This window comes from Helianthus annuus, chromosome 9 (genome assembly GCF_002127325.2).
Source record: "Helianthus annuus cultivar XRQ/B chromosome 9, HanXRQr2.0-SUNRISE, whole genome shotgun sequence".
In the NCBI taxonomy this organism is placed as follows: Eukaryota; Viridiplantae; Streptophyta; class Magnoliopsida; order Asterales; family Asteraceae; genus Helianthus; species Helianthus annuus.
Window position 1 is genome coordinate 133,499,791 of NC_035441.2, and position 21,130 is coordinate 133,520,920.

General features: G+C 38.2%; 1 protein-coding gene across 1 annotated transcript; it reads right to left on the reverse strand.

Annotated features, from left to right (window-relative positions):
* Positions 1-4,352: 4,352 nt before the first annotated feature.
* Positions 4,353-8,782, reverse strand: LOC110941185 (acyl-coenzyme A oxidase 2, peroxisomal). The gene is made up of 7 exons (XM_022182799.2): positions 8,144-8,782; positions 7,765-7,880; positions 6,183-7,063; positions 5,913-6,092; positions 5,286-5,452; positions 5,084-5,207; positions 4,353-4,692 (listed from the first exon to the last, which is right to left on the reverse strand). The coding sequence occupies exons 1-7, from the start codon at positions 8,602-8,604 to the stop codon at positions 4,531-4,533; spliced, it is 2,091 nt and encodes a 696-aa protein (XP_022038491.1). The 5' UTR covers positions 8,605-8,782; the 3' UTR covers positions 4,353-4,530.
* Between the last annotated feature and the right edge of the window lie 12,348 nt (positions 8,783-21,130).

Consider the following 21,130-nt stretch of genomic DNA (forward strand, 5'->3'; position numbering starts at 1 on the left):
TTTCAACTGTTATTGTTTTTCTTTCTTGCCCATGTCAGCATTCAGAGATGTGTATGGAATAAATTATGGTTTGTGTTGGGGTGAGCATAGATACCTGAATAACCAACATAACCGATCCAAATATAACTGAAAACTGACATAACCGATGGTTCTGTTTCAGCCATTGCGAATAGCATATTGTCCAGTTTCAGTTTCATCAAAATAAGCATGACTTAGGAGTGTTATACCTCTATAGTCAATGTCATTATGTCATAGTTATTCACTAGAAGTAAACACAACTTATGTAATAACTACCATCTAGCGTATTAACTTTTCAGCGTGTATCATCAAGACTTCTAAGAAGTACACAAACCTGGGATATACGAATAATCGTCAAATATTAATAAACATATGCTCACGTATCTCTTTCATCGAACTAAACTTATATCAAGGTTAATACATATGCGAACTACATTCACATTTGTTATTAACTAGTTAATGCCACCGCCCGCGTTGCGGGGCGATGGCCGAATAATTCTCTATCAATTAAAAAAACACTATTATAGTTTTCTTAGGGAAAAAAAAAAAACTAAAACAATGACAAGATCGTAGTTCTGAGCTCAGGGCAAAACTGTAGTTTGTAAGGATTAATGAGCGAGTTTTAGGAAGCTCCTTGACATGGAAAAAATTAAATCCAGTCAACTAATAAAAAAACACTTTTATAGTTTTGCTAAAAAAACTAAAACGATAGCAATACTGTAATTTGAACTGAGGGCAAAGTTGTATTTGTTGACTTGGGTAAAATCTTAATTTGGCAAAAGTTAAAGTGATGGCAATACTATAAATTTGAACCGGAGACAAAATCGTAATATAACTTTGCACTAAGGACAAAATCGTAATTTTAAGCTGGAGACAAAACTATATTTTTAATTTGAGTTGGGGCAAAATCAAAATTTTGAACTGAGGGCAAATTCGTAATTTTGAATAGGGGGCAAAGCATAGTTTTATTTTGAACCGGGTAAAAACATAATTTTAAACTGAAGGCGAAATCATAATTTTTGAAACGGGGCGAAAATGCAAAGTCGTCATTTTTAGTTTGGGGCAAAAGCAAAAATTATTTTGAACTGGGACCAAAATTGTAATTGTAATATGGGGATAAAATCATAATTTTGAACCGAGGGCAAAATCGTAATTTTGAGCGAGTGATAAAAATATAATTTTATTTTGAGCTGGAGGCAAAAACGTAATTTTATTTTAAATTAAGGACAAAACCGTAATTTTAGAACGAATATAAAACAATTTTAAAACGAATATAAAATAATAAAACTGTTGGTCCAATAGGGAAGTGCCACGCAGCTGCGTGGCTGAGTTGGGGCAAAATCAAAATTTTGAACTGAGGGCAAATTCGTAATTTTGAATAGGGGCAAAGCATAGTTTTATTTTGAACCGGGTAAAAACATAATTTTAAACTGAAGGCGAAATCATAATTTTTGAAACGGGGCGAAAATGCAAAGTCGTCATTTTTAGTTTGGGGCAAAAGCAAAAATTATTTTGAACTGGGACCAAAATTGTAATTGTAATATGGGGATAAAATCATAATTTTGAACCGAGGGCAAAATCGTAATTTTGAGCGAGTGATAAAAATATAATTTTATTTTGAGCTGGAGGCAAAAACGTAATTTTATTTTAAATTAAGGACAAAACCGTAATTTTAGAACGAATATAAAACAATTTTAAAACGAATATAAAATAATAAAACTGTTGGTCCAATAGGGAAGTGCCACGCAGCTGCGTGGCTGAGTTGGGGCAAAATCAAAATTTTGAACTGAGGGCAAATTCGTAATTTTGAATAGGGGCAAAGCATAGTTTTATTTTGAACCGGGTAAAAACATAATTTTAAACTGAAGGCGAAATCATAATTTTTGAAACGGGGCGAAAATGCAAAGTCGTCATTTTTAGTTTGGGGCAAAAGCAAAAATTATTTTGAACTGGGACCAAAATTGTAATTGTAATATGGGGATAAAATCATAATTTTGAACCGAGGGCAAAATCGTAATTTTGAGCGAGTGATAAAAATATAATTTTATTTTGAGCTGGAGGCAAAAACGTAATTTTATTTTAAATTAAGGACAAAACCGTAATTTTAGAACGAATATAAAACAATTTTAAAACGAATATAAAATAATAAAACTGTTGGTCCAATAGGGAAGTGCCACGCAGCTGCGTGGCTGAGTTGGGGCAAAATCAAAATTTTGAACTGAGGGCAAATTCGTAATTTTGAATAGGGGGCAAAGCATAGTTTTATTTTGAACCGGGTAAAAACATAATTTTAAACTGAAGGCGAAATCATAATTTTTGAAACGGGGCGAAAATGCAAAGTCGTCATTTTTAGTTTGGGGCAAAAGCAAAAATTATTTTGAACTGGGACCAAAATTGTAATTGTAATATGGGGATAAAATCATAATTTTGAACCGAGAGCAAAATCGTAATTTTGAGCGAGTGATAAAAATATAATTTTATTTTGAGCTGGAGGCAAAAACGTAATTTTATTTTAAATTAAGGACAAAACCGTAATTTTAGAACGAATATAAAACAATTTTAAAACGAATATAAAATAATAAAACTGTTGGTCCAACCGGGGAAAAGTGCCACGTAGCTGCCTGGCACTATTCTCCGGCTTCCTTTTTGTATAGGTAGAGAATATAATATTTGTCTAACATGGTATTCTTACATTTTATTATATGAAACTATGAAAGACTTGTATTCAAAATATTGTTGAACAGAAATGGAATCCAAACATGAAAATGTGAAGATAGTCATTGTGAATTGGCAATTGGTGATCCATTCAAGTTGTTAGTTGTGATAGAGAGACTGCTTCTAGCGAGACCCCCGGCTAGAGTTGGGCAAATCGGGTTTTTTGTATACCCGGACCCAATTCCTACCCGTACCCGGTTCGTGACTGAGTTTGACTGGACCCGATTCTTCTAGGACCCGGTTCCGGTTAGTACCCGGTTTCAAACCACAATTACCGGAACTGTTCCGAACCGGTTCAGGTATTTTGTAACCGGTTCCTCCCGGTATCTTCCAGAAAAAGCTGCGAAAAAGCTGCCGGAATCGATTCCTAACGGCTTTATATCCGTTGAAATTGATTAATTGCCATTAAAATTTTGAAATCGGTTTCTAGTATTTATAAGAACATCACCTTCAACCAAAACTTAATCCCACTCAAATCGGTTTCACCCTACAAGTTACAACTAAAATCGGTTATGGCATGCAACAACGAAGTGGTAATGGTTTTGGAAACCAAAAGAAACCCCCAAGTTTGGAAGCACTTTGATATGTGTCTGATGTCTGGTAGTCATGAAATGGCACGTTGCAAAGGTTGTGGGAAGTTCATGAAGGCTACGGCGAACTCGACCCTCAAAAAACACACCGACCGTCATTGTCCGGTGACAAAGGCTGCGGCGAAGAAAAGTGAAGGCGGCGAATCATCCGGAACCGTTCCTCGAAGGTTTAGTGTGTTTATGTGATGTTAGTTTGGTTGTTTTATGTGTTTTATGTTTAGGTATAATGTTTGGTTTTAATGTATGGTAGGTAGGTAGGTAGGTAATGGTATAAGGTTGGTTGTAATGTTTCGTTGTGACTTGTAATGTTTGGGTTTAACTTTTAATGTATTATCTTTCATTTAAATCATGTAGGTTCTTTGTGTTTGTAACGGAACCGGTTCCGGGTAGGACCCTATTTTTTTTTTTACAAATTGAGGAACCGGGTACGAACCTACGAGTTTTTTGAACCCGGAATCAGTTCTTCTATACATCGGGTTGGAACTGGAACCGGTTCCAGAAAGGTTCTACCGGGTCGGGTTTGGAACCGGGTATTATGCCCATCTCTACCCCCAGCTCGATAGTAGTTTTGCATCAAGCCCTAGACATAAGGCACATAACACTCGGCATTCGTGACAAAGGCCGATTAGTGCATGTACCCTTTTGTCTTTGGCTATCAACGCCACCACATGATGCATGATTAACCGTCCGCTGTTTTTAACGTTATTTTCACGATATTAGTAAAATTACATTAAAATTAGTGCAATTTCACTTTTGCCCCCTCAAAAGCCCACACATATACATTATATTTGCACAAGCGGGGCGACTATAGCTGGTAACACAAAGTGAAAAAGAAAGACCAAAAGCATTGATGCCTATAGGAATTACAGTAGGATTGATAAGAACTAAAAGAGTAGTTAAAAAACATGATATCAGGGTACGAACCGTGTCTAACTAGCCTTTGACAGGCATTGGTCCAAGCCACCGGTTCCTGGCTAAGGATGGTATAAGACCAGTAGAACCATCAAACCTAATTTGGGTCCAGACAAATAATTTGACCAAACTATCATTTTCATAATGTCTAGTGTTATTTTCGTAAATCGTAATTTCACAAAAATAACAGCCGAAACAATTTTAAGAAAGCAACAAATTCACCACATTTATGTTCTTATTTTCAGACTTTGAGCACAGACTTCTTTTCCTGAGTTGTATGATCTGGTTTCTATGGCTAGAAGCCAACATATTGGGTGTATTCGGCATAGGCTTCACCCGGTGACTGCTTGCCGATCGGGGCCCTTGTCACATGATCGGGTAAATCAAAGGCGTCAACAAGTTCTTTAGCAATGTTCTTCACCTGGAAACTTAAATAATCCGCCAGCTTGTGGATTGCCTACAGAAAATAAAAAAGAAAACGGGCATTGAATTCACATGTTTGGAAACTTAAAATCATGTAACACGAATAAGACATGCTGTTGGGTTGTAAACTATTAACCAAGTTGAAAACGTGCTTAACATGTTGGAGTGTCGTAACATATTATTTAAACAGGTTGGCGGGTCGACCTGTCTAACATGAGTTGACTGGTTAACCCGAACACGAATTGTTCAATCAAACTTGTTAAACCGAACATGACCCGTTTATTAAACATATATGGCAACTCAAAGCCTCATCATGTACCATTATTCATGTGTGGTGTCAGGAATTGCCACCCTAGAAAATTCCGACTATTTTAGGAACGTTTAGACAAAATAGGCCATTACTATAAGTAACAAAAGGTATTGACCTTGGCTTTGTTAGGAGCAACATAGTCCACGTTCCGATAAGTTCCTATATCACTCCATATGAGATTCAAGGCGTAAAGATCACAAACAAGCTTGAGAGCAGCTCGAGAATTTGCATCCGGGCACCTGAATTAGACAACATAAACCAAAACATTAAGACGGTGAAGATATACATGAACAACATTGACAAATATATTTAGATACCTCTTAATTGCTTCAATGAAGTTTTCAAGAATGACCGTTTCAATGTGGGATTCCGCAAGTGTCAAAAGATGGTTTAAGCATCTATTCCATGCACCAAAGCTTCCAAGAGTCTTTGTATGCTTCCTTAATCGGACTGCAGCACTTTGTAGCAATCTTGATGTTCGATACTGCGACGCAAATATATATTTACACGTTAACCATCTTTTGAATTGCAAATGCGGTTTAACAAAAGGGGAAATTTTATATACTCTCTTAAAAACTTTCGTTATATCGATTTACCCAACCAAAAGAGTAACTATCAAATATACCTGTTCAATATACTTAACTTTTTATACCCATTTTATTAAAACAGATTTTTTGTTGGGTAGATATATGATTATACCAAGTTTTGAGGGGGGTGCATGAAGTATCCCTATTCTAAATATCGACACATGTCTCTAAAACCACCCGATAATACAAATCTCACGAGATTCAAAAGTCAAAATATTGACTTTTTCGGGAGACGGAGGCGTAATAACATTAATCTCATCAAGGAATTGGTGAAATGCTGATATAAAGATTTTGGTCCACAAGGTAACATTTTAGAATTTTAATAGTGTCAAAAACACGGGGAAATTTGATAATTACCCGGAAAGCATCCAACTGGAATTTAGGATCTCGTAAATGATCTTCACCTTCCCACCTGGCGGTCACGGGATTGGGCTGAGAAAGATACGTATTCATCGACTCTCTCAAGTAACTCCATGTAGCGGCAATTGTCCCACCACGGAACTTCTCCTGGTATTGCTTCAACAGATCACCAGCCACCTGAATTTAAAAAAAAAAAACAAAAAACCAATGCTTTTTTAGCTAAAAAGTCAAACCACAACATATGTTGACCATTTAAGGAAACCATACCTGCTGCAAAAGAACAGTGTTGTCCCCTTCAAATGTTTGAAAAATATCATGATCGTTCCTCAAACTGCCAAACCGATTAACAGCAGCATAACCGTGGCCCCCACAAGCTTCCCTGCAGATGCTTAATGACTTAGCCGTATAAGAAGTCACATAAGATTTGAGTCCAGCCGAAAGTGCATGAACATCCGCCACCAATTGTTCATCATGGGTTTTCTTCATTTCAGCATATTTTTCAATCAAATGCACGGTTGCAAAATGGAAGGCGTAAGTCGAGGCTAACATTGGCATCAACTTATGTTGCTGAGATTGATAATCAAGAATGCTAATTTCCGGTTGTTTCGGAGGCCCGAATTGTTGTCTAAGTAACGAGTATCTAATAGCAATAGTGGCAGCTATTTTGAGTACACCAACTGAAGAATAAGCAAGCCCAACCCGTCCACCTACAAGCTCACCTAACGTGGCTGCAAATCGTTTATTTATAGTTGGAAGGGGACTTGTGTATTTTCCATCTCTTGACACGTCTCCAAATCGGTTAAGAAGATTTTCTCGTGGAATTCTAACATCACGGAATCTTAAAGCACCATTATCTACACCATTTAGACCTACTTTATGACCGCAATCATTTATTTCAACTCCGGGAAGTGTTTTGTGGGTTTTTAGATCCCGAATTGGAACGATAAAAGCATGAACACCCATATCAGACAAAGCATTTTTGTCGTGTGCCGGTAACATTAGTTTAGCAAAAACCGTTGCAAATTTACCATGAACTGCAGCATTCCCAATCCACCATTTTATGGCTCCATCATTCGGGGTGGTGATAATAAACTCGTCTGTTACGGGATCGAAGGTAGCAATAGTTTGGATGCCTTGAACATTTGAACCTTAAAGACACGCAGTCAAAAGAGAGCTCGTTAGCTTTCGTTATTAACGAACTGTTATGTTCTAATGGCTGATTTGGGCCTTACTTTTAAACTAACGGGACCTTAAAACTTGACTACAAAGGTATCGGGTCAAACGTGTTGGCAGATTAAAAGTAGCCCGTTACATAATCGTTTATTATTTTGATAACTTTTTTTGTTTTAATGGCTGGTTCAAGCCATACTTTTAAGCTAACGGGTCAGACAGGAAAACTTTAATGGCTGGTTCAAGCCATACTTTTTGTTTTAATGGCTGGTTCAAGCCATACTTTAAACAGGTTAAGCAGATTAAAAGCAGCCCATTACATAATCAACTATTATGTTATCAAATTTTATGTTTTGATGGTTGGTTCGAGCCTTACTTATAAAGCTAACGGGTCAGACATGCATACTTTAAAACTTAACTAGAAGGGAAACGGGTCAAACGGGTTGAGCAGATTAAAAGTAGCCCATCTTATCATCAATTATTATACTAACAAATTCAATGTTTTAATGGTTTGGCCGTTCGGGAGTTACTATTACGCTAACGGGTCAGTCACGTAAACTTAAAACCTTGACTAGAAGACAAACGGGTCAAACGGGTTGAGCAGATCAAAAGTAGCCCATTACATAATCAATAACTTATTAAAAAAACAAACAAACACAAGATAGGATTAAAACCATACCATGGTGAAGCTCTGTCATGGCAAAACAACCAAGATACTCCAAATTGTCAATACCTTCAAAGTACTTATCCTTATGTTTCTTGGTACCCAAGTTTAGCACTGAGCCACCCCATAAACTGCACACACCCAAGTTTAGTACTTATCCAAACCTTTAATACAGATTAACAATATTCAACAACTAAATGCAAAACCTAAACCGAACCATAAATTTCGGTTCGGTTAAATCAGTTTTTTCAGTTTTCTACAAGACAACCCCCCCCCCCCCCCCCCACAACACACACACACACACATAATACCCAAACCCTAAATCAGAATTCTTCACTAAATCAATTGAACATAAACAAGAAATAAAACCGATTTGGAGGAGTTAAAGAATGACCTGTACTGAACGCCCAATTTGATCCCCAAGGACATATCAACACTCCCAACAGCTTCAATAATGGCAAAATACTTAACAGGATCTTCAACAACATATCTAAAGGGTCTAATCCCAGCCTCTCTAACAAGCCCAACTAGCTGTCGCATACAAAGTTCCCGATAATCATCCTTCAAGATCTCAATCGGGGTTTGCAGATCAGGTCTCGAATTGAAATAGGCAAAAACCCTTTCTTGCACGTCACGGTGTTTCCCACGCAAGTAGGATGAGAGTTGGCCGGCGTTCACGTCCACCTTGGAGCGTGAAGAGCACGCTCCGAGCTCAATCTGGTGGTTGTAGTGGTGGTTGTGGGTGAAGGGTGGGTTGAGGTGGAGGGACAGGTGGCGGATTCTGCGGGTGGTGGGTTGTTCGTCGTCAACATGGTTGTTGACCTCTTTGGTATTGGGGGTTGTTGCAGAGGACATGGTTGGGGATGAAGGTGAAGAGGATGATGAAATTTTGTTAGTTGAATTATGTATGGAATTTGATTGTGATTGATTATGTAAGGAAGAAGATGAAGATGAAGATGAAGGATGGGAGAGTATGGGTATGTTTTATTATTTAAAAATGTCAACTGGGTCGGTGTGTAAGAGAACATAATATTCAACAACATAATTGAGAAACGGCTGTCTCTTTGGAAGGCTTCGCTTCTTTCCTTGGGAGGCAGAGTCACTCTTATCCGCTCAGTTCTCGAGAGCCTTCCGTGCTACTTTTTTTCCTTATTTCGTGCCCCGGTTAAGGTAATAAATGACCTGGAAGCTCTCATTAGAAAATTTCTCTGGGGAGGGTCCTCGGAGGTGAAGAAGGTTCACTGGGTTGCATGGGATAGGGTTGCCTCGCCGGTGAGCTTGGGTGGCTTAGGGCTCCAACATCTTAAAGACGTCAACACGGCTCTTCTAGCTAAATGGGGGTGGAGGTATAAAAATGAACAAGGAAGTTTGTGGGTTAAGATTATTAATGCGCTCCATGGCGGTAAGTCGGATTGGGATTTCCTTCCTGTGAAAAAGTCGCTTGGCGGGGTGTGGAGTGGTATTGTTTCGGTCATCAATCGTCCTCTTTTCGATAACATTCGGTTTCGGAATTTGTGCAAGGGAGAGGTGGGGAGGGGTGATAAAATTCACTTTTGGCTAGATCCTTGGCTTGCGGATGTTCCTTTAAAAGAGAAGTTCCCCGATCTCTTCAAATTGGAAGTTGTAAAAAATTGCAGTGTGCTGGATCGGCTCGGTGGCGAAGGGTTGTGGCTTTGGAGGCACGACCCGGAATCCTCGGATGAATTGGCTGAATGGTCAGCGTTGAGATCGTCTTTGGAGTCGGTCAGCCTCTCTTCCGGTCCGGACAAGTGGGTTTGGCTAGGTCTTGGTTCTAATGGCTTCTCGGTTGCGGCTGTGAAGAAGTCTATTGTGGCCAGCCGGGATTTCAGTGATCGGTACGTCATGAAGTGGAGCAAATGGGTTCCAAAGAAGTGCAATATTTTTGCTTGGCGGGCGGATCAGAATAGAATTCCTTCCGTGGAAGCTCTTGAAAAACGAGGTATGTTTTTTATTGATGATGGGTGCAAATTCTGTAACGAGGGTCTGGACTCGGTGGCTCACATTTTTACGGCTTGCCCGCTTGCTTTGGGTGTGTGGGAGAGGATTAGTTACTGGTGCAGAATCCCGAAGTTTTTCATATTTTCGTTCAGAGATTTAGTCGAAATGCACAGGGTCCAAGACAGAACAGCTGCTGAGCGGAATGTTATCCACGGCATCGTTCTTACCACTTGTTGGGTCTTATGGAAGGCTCGGAACAACTTGAGATTTAACGGCAAAAGTTGTAGCGTTGAGGAAGTGTTTAGCGAAATCATGTTAGTTAGTTTCTTTTGGTTCAAGTATAGAGCTAGAAAAGGTAATTTTGATTGGGGGGATTGGTGTAAATTTGTAAATATGTGATTGTTTTGTTCGGCCGTCCCGGTTTTCGGGTTCGGTGTTGGTTTATGAAGTTCACTTTTCAAAAAAAAAATGTTGGACCCACATAGGGATAATGATTAAAAAAAATTGGTACCATATTGACCAAACTGTTTGTCAAGTTTTGTTAAGGGTGGCGGTTTGCGGGGACTTCATCGCCCATCGGTGAGTGGAGTCACCGAGTGATTAACCATACTGTGGTGATTGAGTTAGGGTGTTTGAGTAGCAGAGAGGGTGAGAAATCGGTGTATAATCATCGAATGTGATTGAAGAGTGATGGAGAGAGAGAGAGGAGAGAGTAGAGAAGAACCAATCAAAAAATATATAACTCAAACACCCTAGAGTGATTAACCATACCTAGTGATTGAGTGCAAAATGGGAAGTGGAATGAGGAGTTGACATGACATAATATTATTGGGTAGAGAATCACTCAATCACCCTAGAGCATGGTTGCAGAAATCGGCCTAGGCGGCCGATTAATCGGCGCCTAGGCGCTAGGCGGTCATCTACTGCCTAATTTTGAGCTAGGCGGTTAATTAATCGGTCATGGTCAAAAATCGGTCAAAATCGGTCCTAAGCGGTCAAAATCGATCCTAGGCGGTCAAAAATCGGATTAATCGGACAATATTAGTCGGTCAAAATCGATAAAAATCGGTCCTAGTCGGTTCTAGGCGGTCTTAGGCGGTCAAAATTGGTCAAAATCGGTCAAAATCGAACCATACTATCTGAAACTTGAAATATTTATGTGAATTTTGAAGTATTATTTTTATATTATTGGGTATATATATATAATTTTGAAAAAATACAGATAAAAATCCCATTCCGATTAATCGCGATTAATCCCGATTAATCCCTAGGCTGTACCTCACCGCCCGACTAGCGCCTAGTGCCTTCTACAACATTGCCCTAGAGTGATTAACCACACCGCCCACCCTAATGATTTTTGTGTATATTGTTGGGTTTGTGCCATGCGGCAAACCCAATTAAGGCGCGAAGTCGCTAGGCAACACTGTCGCCACCCTCTAGGTTTGCTGTTCGGATACCTAACAAGGCAAATCTTTGTCATGATTGTTTGGAGTGTTTATGGTTTAAGGAGGCGGAGTCTATCTCTTTAGGTCAGGGTGAGTGTGATTGGTGGGTGGAGAAAAAAGGTAGGATCTATGGTTCTAATGTACTTGTGGTCAGTGTTTTGATGGTTTTAGAGTATTTGAGTGTAAAATTGACATAACAATGCAGGATTGGACGAGGCTAGAGTAATACTCTTGAGTGCCCCTTCCACTCTTAAACAAACGAGCAAACAAGCGTATAGCAAATACCGTAAAATAGAGAAAACTATAACAATAATATATGAAAGAATAGAGAGACTAAAAAAGTAGCACGAATCTCCTTGAAGGTGTATGTACGCTCTAGCAAAACTATACTCTTAACAAAGTGTTGAGGCAAAACTAAGGCTAAGACAACCAAAAGTGTAAAAAAAGAAGGATTCAAGAATTTCTTAATCCACCAATCCCATGTCGGTTTGGGTCACGTATGCTCCTCTTCCTGGTCCTCAATGTCATAGTTTTTACGAATTTTATTGACGTTTTCATCTAGACCACGTAGATAAATCGGATGAGAAATAATTTTAGCTTCATGGTTTGTAAGGGAACCTTGGTGTTTCGTTAAAATGCTTCAATGGTAATGTGGAACTAAATAGTTTTGTATTTGTTATCCAACTAATTACGTAGTTTTCTTGTGTCAATTTCTTTAAAGAAACACTATAATCTAAATGTCTAGTTTTAAAATTTTTCAATAATATTAGGTTTTCTATGTCACACCCTGACTTTTGCGGAAGCGTGGTTATTTGGTGTGACTTCTTAATACCATAGCAATCAATCATAACAATGCTATATGATAAAAACCCAAAAGATATTCATCCATAAAAGTTAAGTTTGAAAATACCACACATACTTGTCTGAAAACATCGACACCAAATTTAAGTTACAAACCATGACTTGTTTAAATGAGTTTACAAAGACTCAACAAAAGACGTTAATTAAAAACCAAGTTTAGAAACATGTATCCCGTCCAGGAATAGGATACACCTCCTAAACTTTACGACCATGGATGACATCCTTTATTCAAACGCAGCTTGAAGACACATGCACACACCTGCCAGGTCCACTAGTTCCCTGAAATACATGTAGTTTAAAAACGTCAACAAAAGTTGAGCGAGTTCATGTGTTTGTATAAGTATGTATAAACCTTTGTAAACAGTATATGTATGTATGTCCCGGTATGAAAGCAAACAAGGAAAAGATCACCAATGGTTTGCAAGGCCACTGATATGTGTGACGGTGTAGGAAGACTCAAACCTAGCAAAGTTGTACCGGGCTTCCGGCTGGAAGACATAGTCACCCTATGGGCCACCCTGGTCCTCATGGGTGTGGGCTCGCTACACCCAAATAGGTCTATCACTCATGCCCCTCGGTCCTGATACGGGGATTAATGGTCCCAAGTATCCGCCTACCCTATCACATGATCTATGGTTCTTTCCTAGGCTAATCATACCAATAGTATTCGTATGTAATCCCTTTTGTAACATGTATTTCACCTCCGAAGTTAATAAACAAAACAGCTTAAAGAAAAGGGGGACATGAACTCACAGTATTGCGTCTTCAGAACTAGCAACTCAAATCTCCGCAGCAAACACGACTACCTACAGTGTACTAACGTCTATTAGACGAACGGGCCGTGCCTTGGCTTAGAGTTTAACGTTTTCGAGTTGCGTTTCTTATTATAATTATTTGTTAAAATAATAATTATTTTAACTTTAAATTATATTTAATTTTGGGAATAATTGTTTAATCAATATTTTGTATTAATACTTCTCAAGTATTTAATTTCATATTTTCCTTCCCAAGGATGGGGGTATTTTCTACATGTACTTCCGTAGTCTCATATTTTGTATTCTCTAAATAATATATTTCTAAAACAATATATTTTCAAGTCTCACTTTAGAAAATAGATATAACTTATTTGTCAAAAATAATGTATTCCCAAGAAAATATATATTTTTCCCAAAAATCATATATCTTCTAAATATATATTAGGAAAATATATTTTTATCTCCCAAAAATAATATATTTTCTTCTTGTTGAAAACATGACATAACTTGGTAATATGTACAAAAATCACATTTTCATTTCTTGCACCCAAAATAATATTTACTAAAAATATATTGTAATGGTATTTTCCGGAATATTTGTAAATTACGTTCTTTACAATATTAAGTGTGTAATTTATATATTTATTCCTTGTGATTTTTGGTATTATGTTAAGTTATATTATTTTACCCTAAAATAATATAACTATTTCACAAAGTATACAAATATTCACACAAGTATCTTAATATAAAATATATATTCTAAATATATATTTATCTATTTTTATTTATAAAAATCAACCTCCAATACTTGTATTTTTGTTACAAAAATTATGGCAAGGTTTATATTGAATAACATAGTTTAAAACATACTTGTAAATACTTGTTTAGAAAATATTTTCTAAGTGTTTGTATTTTTAGAAAATTTTGCCATAGTTTCCTTTGAAAATGGAGGTGTCCATGCTATTTAGCATATCATTTTCTTTTCAAAAATCATCACACAATAATCAACAATCAACCCTAAACAATATTATACTTACCAAGTGCGAAAACTATTCAATTTACAATACAACGTGAACTTGATCTTTCACAAAAATTTGTAGTAACACGGTAAAGTGTTTAGTGGGTTTAGTTATCCTCCAAAATATATTTACTTCTTGATAAACCTCATTCTTGGAAGTTTTAGATGTTTACAACTTGTAAACATGTTTTACAAAAATGTTTATTTATAACCTTTTCTTGTTTCTCTAGTATTTCTACACTTATTTCATCACCAAAAGTAGTGTAAGTTTAGGTAAAAATCAAGTTCTACTAAAAATCATATTTTGAACTTAGTTTTCTTGGAAAATCCTTCATGAATCTTAGATTCATAAAGTTACTAGATTACTTTGATTATTGTTTTACAAGAATCATTTTATTCATCAAGTTCATGTCTACACAAGAAGATGATTATCTTATGTTGTCACATAATCATCCTCTCACTTGCTAGATCATGTGTTTAATCACAATCTAGCAAGTTCCATATGATGATCAATATCACAATCTCTAGTAAACAACAATCAAACATCATTCATACACTAAACAACATCATTTCATCCATATTTCATCATATGTTAGGCTTTTGTTTAAGATTCAAGATTATGTCTTTTAGTGTTCATCATGATCATCAATGTATAACATCTTTTAACCAACAACATGAGAAGTAAAAACTAGTAACAAGAAGCTTACAATTAGCTCAAAGGCTAGGGAAGAACTCTTGATGAAAATGGAGTGGATAAAAGCTTGTGTGAGTGGTCCTTCAAGATCCAAGAGTTCCAAGCTCCTTTGTATGAAGTTTAACACCTTTGTGAGGCCTTAGAAAGGATGATCAAGGTTTGATGATGATGGTGGTGTGGGTGTAGGGGGTCGGCCGGGAGGGAGGGAGAGAGTATGAGGGTGGTGAGTTGTGAGGAATGATGATAAAGATGGTTTACTTATAACCACAAATGCTATTAACCATTGGGTTTAATGTCCCCTAAGTACACACATGATCTTGATCAATCCAAGAAAAATCTAGGAAGATTATGGAAGATTGTGGTGATCTTGGTGGGGTCCTTGTGACCGTAAATATCAAGGGGGGGGGGGGGGGGGGGTAAATGTAAGTTTAAATGGTAATGTAAGTAATTAGTGGAGGTTAAGTGTAAAAGTCTAGTGTTTTAAGTGTAGGATGTATTATGTAGTGTATTAAGGTGTTTGGGAACCATAACTAGCCAAGAAACAATAAAACAATGCTTCAAGCAATATTTTGGTGTTCCGGGTAATGTCCGGTTGTTCGGTTAGATACCGGTTCGTTAAAGTGCTAAGTTATACCGTATAGTGTCATTTATGTAACTTTTTGTGACACTTTTAATTCCCGACACTTAGGAAAGCATACAGGACCATTTTGCCATATTTTTGCATGTTACTAGTTTATTAAAATGCTGAATTTTGCTGAAATATGCAGAATTCTGCACTTTAAGTGGGTTTAGGCACTTTCCGGCACTTAAGCTATCACCTAGTGACGCAGTTTTATGGTCCTTACTTCCCTACACACCATACTAGTATAGTACCTTGTCTCTGGCCCATACGGGGTCTCAAAACATTGTCTGTCTATGTACTGACATTGTCAGCATATTTCTGAGCTATCCGCTAACGGTGATAACTGTGCTTTGTGCATCGTTTATGTCACTAAACTTTGTATGTGATAAATGATGTGACAATATGAAATGTGATGCACATGTATGTATGATATAGAAATCAGAAAGCCGTTTAAGTCATCAGTTGTAATTAAGCACAGTCATTAAGCATTAATCATTATTAATTAGTTGTACGGATACCTGGATTTATGACGGTTGTCACATTCTATAAATCTCTTCTTTGCGTTTTCTTTATGTTATCGTGTTTCATTATAACACCACAAATATTTTGATCTAGCAACTATAGAGACTACTTAGCCATTACGTATCACATGGTCGTTGGCCTATTCGTATTGACTATCAAATTTAAGTTTCATAGCGAATAAATGGTGTAAATTTAAGGTAGTGTTCGTTTCAAAAAAATGAAATAGAATATTGAGGGAATTGGAATGTTGATTTCACTCCTTATTTTGTTAATCTCAAACAAGAAAATAAATTGGAATTGAACAACAACATAAAGAATGAAATCTATATTCTAATTCCATCCGAATTTCATTTCATTTTGCAAAACAAACACACTTAAATTACAAATTAAATTTCAAAATTTCTGGACGAATGCCCATTCCAATTCCATCGAGTATGTTTAGAAAAGAATAATCAACATTAATCACTAAAGTTTCATAAACAAATTAAAATTAAAAAGTTTCAATTCATTATTTACCTTTCTTGCTAGAATTTCATGAACTTTAGAAGTTAATAAAAGTAATAATTATAAAAAATAACACAGAGAAAATCTTAAAAGAAAGAGTTAACTGTCATTTTCGTCCCTGTGGTTTGGTCACTTTGGCCATTTCAGTCCATTTTTCAAAAATGCGTCATTTTCCTCCCCGACGTTTTGGAAAGGTGCCATTTCAGTCCAAAAATTATAACCCAGTTAAGTCGGTTAGTAAATAAGGACTGATTGTGTAAATTTGTAACATAAAGGACCATTTAAGTAAATATTAAACACCACCACCACTAGCCCTGCCACCACCACCACTCCGCTGCCACCACCACCACCACCGCCACCACCGCCACCACAGCCCTGCCACCACCACCACTCCGCTGCCACCACCACCACCGCCACCGCCACCACAGCCCTGCCACCACCACCACTCCGCTGGCACCACCACCACTGCCATCACCACCACCACACACTCTCTCTCTACTCTCTCTCTATGCTCTGCAATCACCACCACCATCACCTTTACCTCTCTACTCCGATGACCGGAGTAAATCTGACCATCTTTCCGACACCCCACACCCCCACGTGTTAATCTTTTGTTTCTGTCTATCTGGGTCGAATTGAACGGACATCTGAAGTTCCTTAGATCCCCACAAACATTTTACACCCCTCACAATGCTCAAACACATCGATTTTAGCCGGAACCGAACCTGCAACTTCGCCGGAATCTTCACAGTGGCCGGAATCAGTCAACACGTCGTTCTAGCCGTTAACGGTTCGTTTTTCTTGTTCTGGTTCATTCGTTTATACTTGTACAATGTTTGCACCAGGTTAATTGGAATATAACCTGATTTTGGTCGTTAATTTGAGCCGTTGACTTTCCTGTTTGACCTTATGTTGACCGCTTTGGGGGAGATGACACTGTTGACATCTGTGAGAGTGGTGGTGGCAGGGCTGTGGTGGTGCGGTGATGAACGACAAATTCATCATCATCATCATCGCCTCTATTAATATTTGAAGGAAGCAACAGTAACAGCAGCAACAACATTATCAGCAACAACATTATCATCAACAAAATTGGTGGTGGCGGTGGCAGCGGAGTGGTGGTGGTGGTGGCAGTGGAGTGGTGGTGGTGGCGGTGGTAGCGGAGTGGTGGTGGCGGTGGTGGTGGTGGTGGTGGTGGTGGTGGCAGCGGAGTGGTGGTGGTGGCGGTGGCAGCGGAGTGGTGGTGGTGGCGGCGGTGGTGGTGGTGGTGGCAGCGGGGTGGTGGTGGTGGCAGGGCTAGTGGTGGTGGTGTTACAAATTTACACAATTAGTCCTTTATGTTACAAATTTACACAATCAGTCCTTATTTACTAACCGACTTAACTGGGTTATGATTTTTGGACTGAAATGGCACCTTTCCAGAACGTCGGGGAGGAAAATGGCGCATTTTTGAAAAATGGACTGAAATGACCAAAGTGACCAAACCACAGGGACGAAAATGGCAGTTAACTCTAAAGATAACAGAAAACGAAAGAGAAAGCCAAACTACCTAAATTATCAAACAGCAAATATAATTTTCTACATATACAATTTCAAGATGATGATGTCATCGGGTAATAGTTCCGCCACCCAATTGGGTGAAATGGGCGGCAGACTCAACAATGTCAGGCACCTGCCTGGCACTCCCTTATTGGCCAAACAAATTTCTGATTTTGTCCCGCCTTAAAATTACGACTTTGCCATCAGTATAAAATTATGTTTTTGTCCCCACTTAAAAATAAATTTGCGCTTTTACTCTTAGCTAAAAATTTCGATTTCGCCCTCGGTTAAAAATTACGATTTTGCCCCGTTTAATTTTACACTTTTGCCATTAGTTTTTTCCCTTTAAAAATACGATTTTGTCATCAGTTCAAAATTATGTTCTTACCCCTACTTAAATTTTTTTTTCCCTTTTACTCCCTGCTAAAAATTTTGATTTTACACTCGGTTCAAAATTACGATTTTGCCCCGTATAAATTTATAGTTTTGCCATTAGTTTTTTTTTTCTCACAGCCAAGTTACAATTTTACCCTCAACTTAACTTTACATTTTCCCAATCGTTTTTGTTTGTTTTCCTGGTGACATTACAATTTTGCCCCCAGTGTAAAATTACAGTCGTGCTGGCAACTTCCTGACACTCCCCCGTTGGTCCATTTAGTTTACAATTTATCCCCGAATTAAATTTATGATTTGGCCCTCAGTTAAAAATTACGTTTTTCCCATCATTTTAGTTTTTTTTTTTTTACGAAAACTATAAATGTTTTTTGTTTTAATTGGTTTACTACGGTCTTAACATCGTTTTTGTTTTTTTTTTCCTAGGAAAATTATAGTAGTATTTTTTTAATTGTTTGAAAATTATTCGACCTTCGTCCGGCAACGCGGGCGTGTCTATCTACTAGTTATACATATATTGGGCAGATCTCGTCTATATCTATCTCAATGACGTCAAATGGATAGATAACGTGCAAGTGAATCCTGCACGCAATTTAAGGAAGGATTGGGACGCCACGTCACGTGTGGATTAAGAAATGTAAGTTACGACAGCCTTACCCTTCTACTTTAATTATCTTATCTATTCAGTCCTTGTAGTTTCATTTTTAGACAGTTTGATGTCTTTTTATTTTTTTCATCCATGTATTGCACACAAACGTCTTACATTTTTATTCATTTATGTTAAGTCTTTAATTTTGTTTTGAACTTTTTTCCCTATAAATACTTAGTATGGTTTATATGCACGGTTATGTTAGAACCAAGGGCGAATCTAGGGGGTTTTTGGGAACCTCTTCGGTTTAGAAAAAAATAATAGAAAATAATTTGAAAACAGAGTAAGAATTAGTAAGAATCTATTAAAAGGAACCCCAGTAAAAAAAATACTGAATCCGCCACTGGTTAGAACATACCCATAGCTATGTTATAGTATACTTCATACGGTTCGGTTCTATATCAACTTTTACTAATGTATCATGTTTGATAATTGAAAAATACGAGTGAAATAGTTGAAAAGATCACCCATGTGGAGGAGATCAAAGCCAATCTTTTCGTGTCGTTAAAAAATAAATCAAATTTCAATTTGTTAGATCGGTAGCGATCATTTTCTAGTTACTTGCTAGTGTGGTCTCTTTTTAATAAAATATCTTTGCCGTTAAAAGAAATGAAAATCATATGGATCAATTTAAAGTGTCTTGGTATGAAAAAACCTAGTTAGTGTGTTGTTGCTTTTCATTACATTAAAGATTAAAGATGTGCCACAAACTACAATTGCACGTTGTTTGATCCAAAGAGACCCCACCGACTTGATTTCCATCACCATGGCTCCAACACAAGCCTTCTTATGATTGAAAATCTGGTTATTCCGCCACCACGGCTCCAACACAAGCCCAACAGGTCAACAAGAGGACTGATTGGACCACCCTCCTACCTTTCTTTGATAGCTTCACCCAAAGGCAATTGTTGCCCAAACTTTTAAGGATAAACTGCAAGCAGTGAATATGTGATCCACCGTTTCTGGTTCTTCCACGCATAAACAGCAACAAGATAGAGATCCAACCTGAACATCCGACGACAAAGAGCTTCCTTCGTGGGTAACCGATTCAGCAACGCCCTCCACCCAAAGATGTTAACGTTAAGGGGAAGCCATCTATTCCATGGAAAGACAAACAGGTCATCCACACACGAGGATTTAGAGATCGACTGACTTGGCCGAGAAACCATTATTGAGATCTGGAACCCATTCCCAAAGATCTCTCTCACCCGAAAGAATGACAATGTGAAGCAGAGATAGACAAGCGATAAGCTCACCTAGTGGTGCACAAATCGGGTTTTTTTAAAAACCGGGTTTCGGGTAGGATCGGGTTCGGGTAAGATCGGGTTTTAAAAAATCGGGTTTTTTTAAAAACCGGGTCGGGTCCGGGTCCGGGTTTTCTACCAAAAATGTATACCCTATATACCCGGGTTCGGGTAGGGTTCGGGTCGGGTTTTATAAAACCCGGGTATTATAATACCCTATTTCCGGGTTCGGGTCCGGTTCGGGTATTCATCGGGTAGGGTTCGGGTATGCATCGGGTTGGGAAAAAACCCGCATCGGGTTGGGAAAAAACCGCATCGGGTAGTGCGGTTGTGGCTGGAGAAGGCTAGACGAGTGATGCAGGTGGCTGGAGAAGGCTAGACGAGTGATGCAGGTGGCTTAAGCAATTGCATGTTGAGCCAAAAAAAATCAAATGAGAACAACCAGGACCAGCCATGCATTGTCACGAGATTTAGTGGGGTTTTGGTTTAGTTCTTTTGGGCTTTGAAAAGAAATATGTGGATTACATAATTTTGTTTATCATAAGAACTAGAAACCTAATACTTAAACAAGATTCATTACATCAAAATGCATACATAATTTTGTAAAATCATAAGAACTAGAAGTCTTAATGCATACATAATTAAACAAGATTACATCAAAATCGGGTTTTTTTAAACCGGGTTTCGGGTATAAACCGGGTTTCGGGTATAAACCGGTTCCGGGTTCGGGTTCGGGTATTTATAAAACCGGGTTTCGGGTATAAACCGGGTATAAAAAAAACCGGTTCCGGGTTCGGGTTTTAGATCAAATATGCATACCCGGTCCCTACCCTACGGGTAGGGTCGGGTTCGGGTATAAAAACCCCGGGTTTTATAATACCTGGTTCCGGGTTTTTTTTCGGGTCCGGGTCCAGGTTCGGGTTTTTTGTGCACCACTAAGCTCACCCACTTCCTCATAGCTAGGGCCTAGAAGGATGTTTCCAGTTCCACACACACTGCACTTCCCCAGCTTCTCTTTAAGACTCCACGGTGTGGAGGCATGGTTTTGGCGTGGGGGCCTCCACCCATGGTTGCAAAAGTTACTAGGCGCTCCCTAGTCAGATTTGAGAGTACTTAGGAAGTTCTCGGCCTAGACGGAGATTACTCGGGGAATAATTGGCCTAGGCGAACAATACT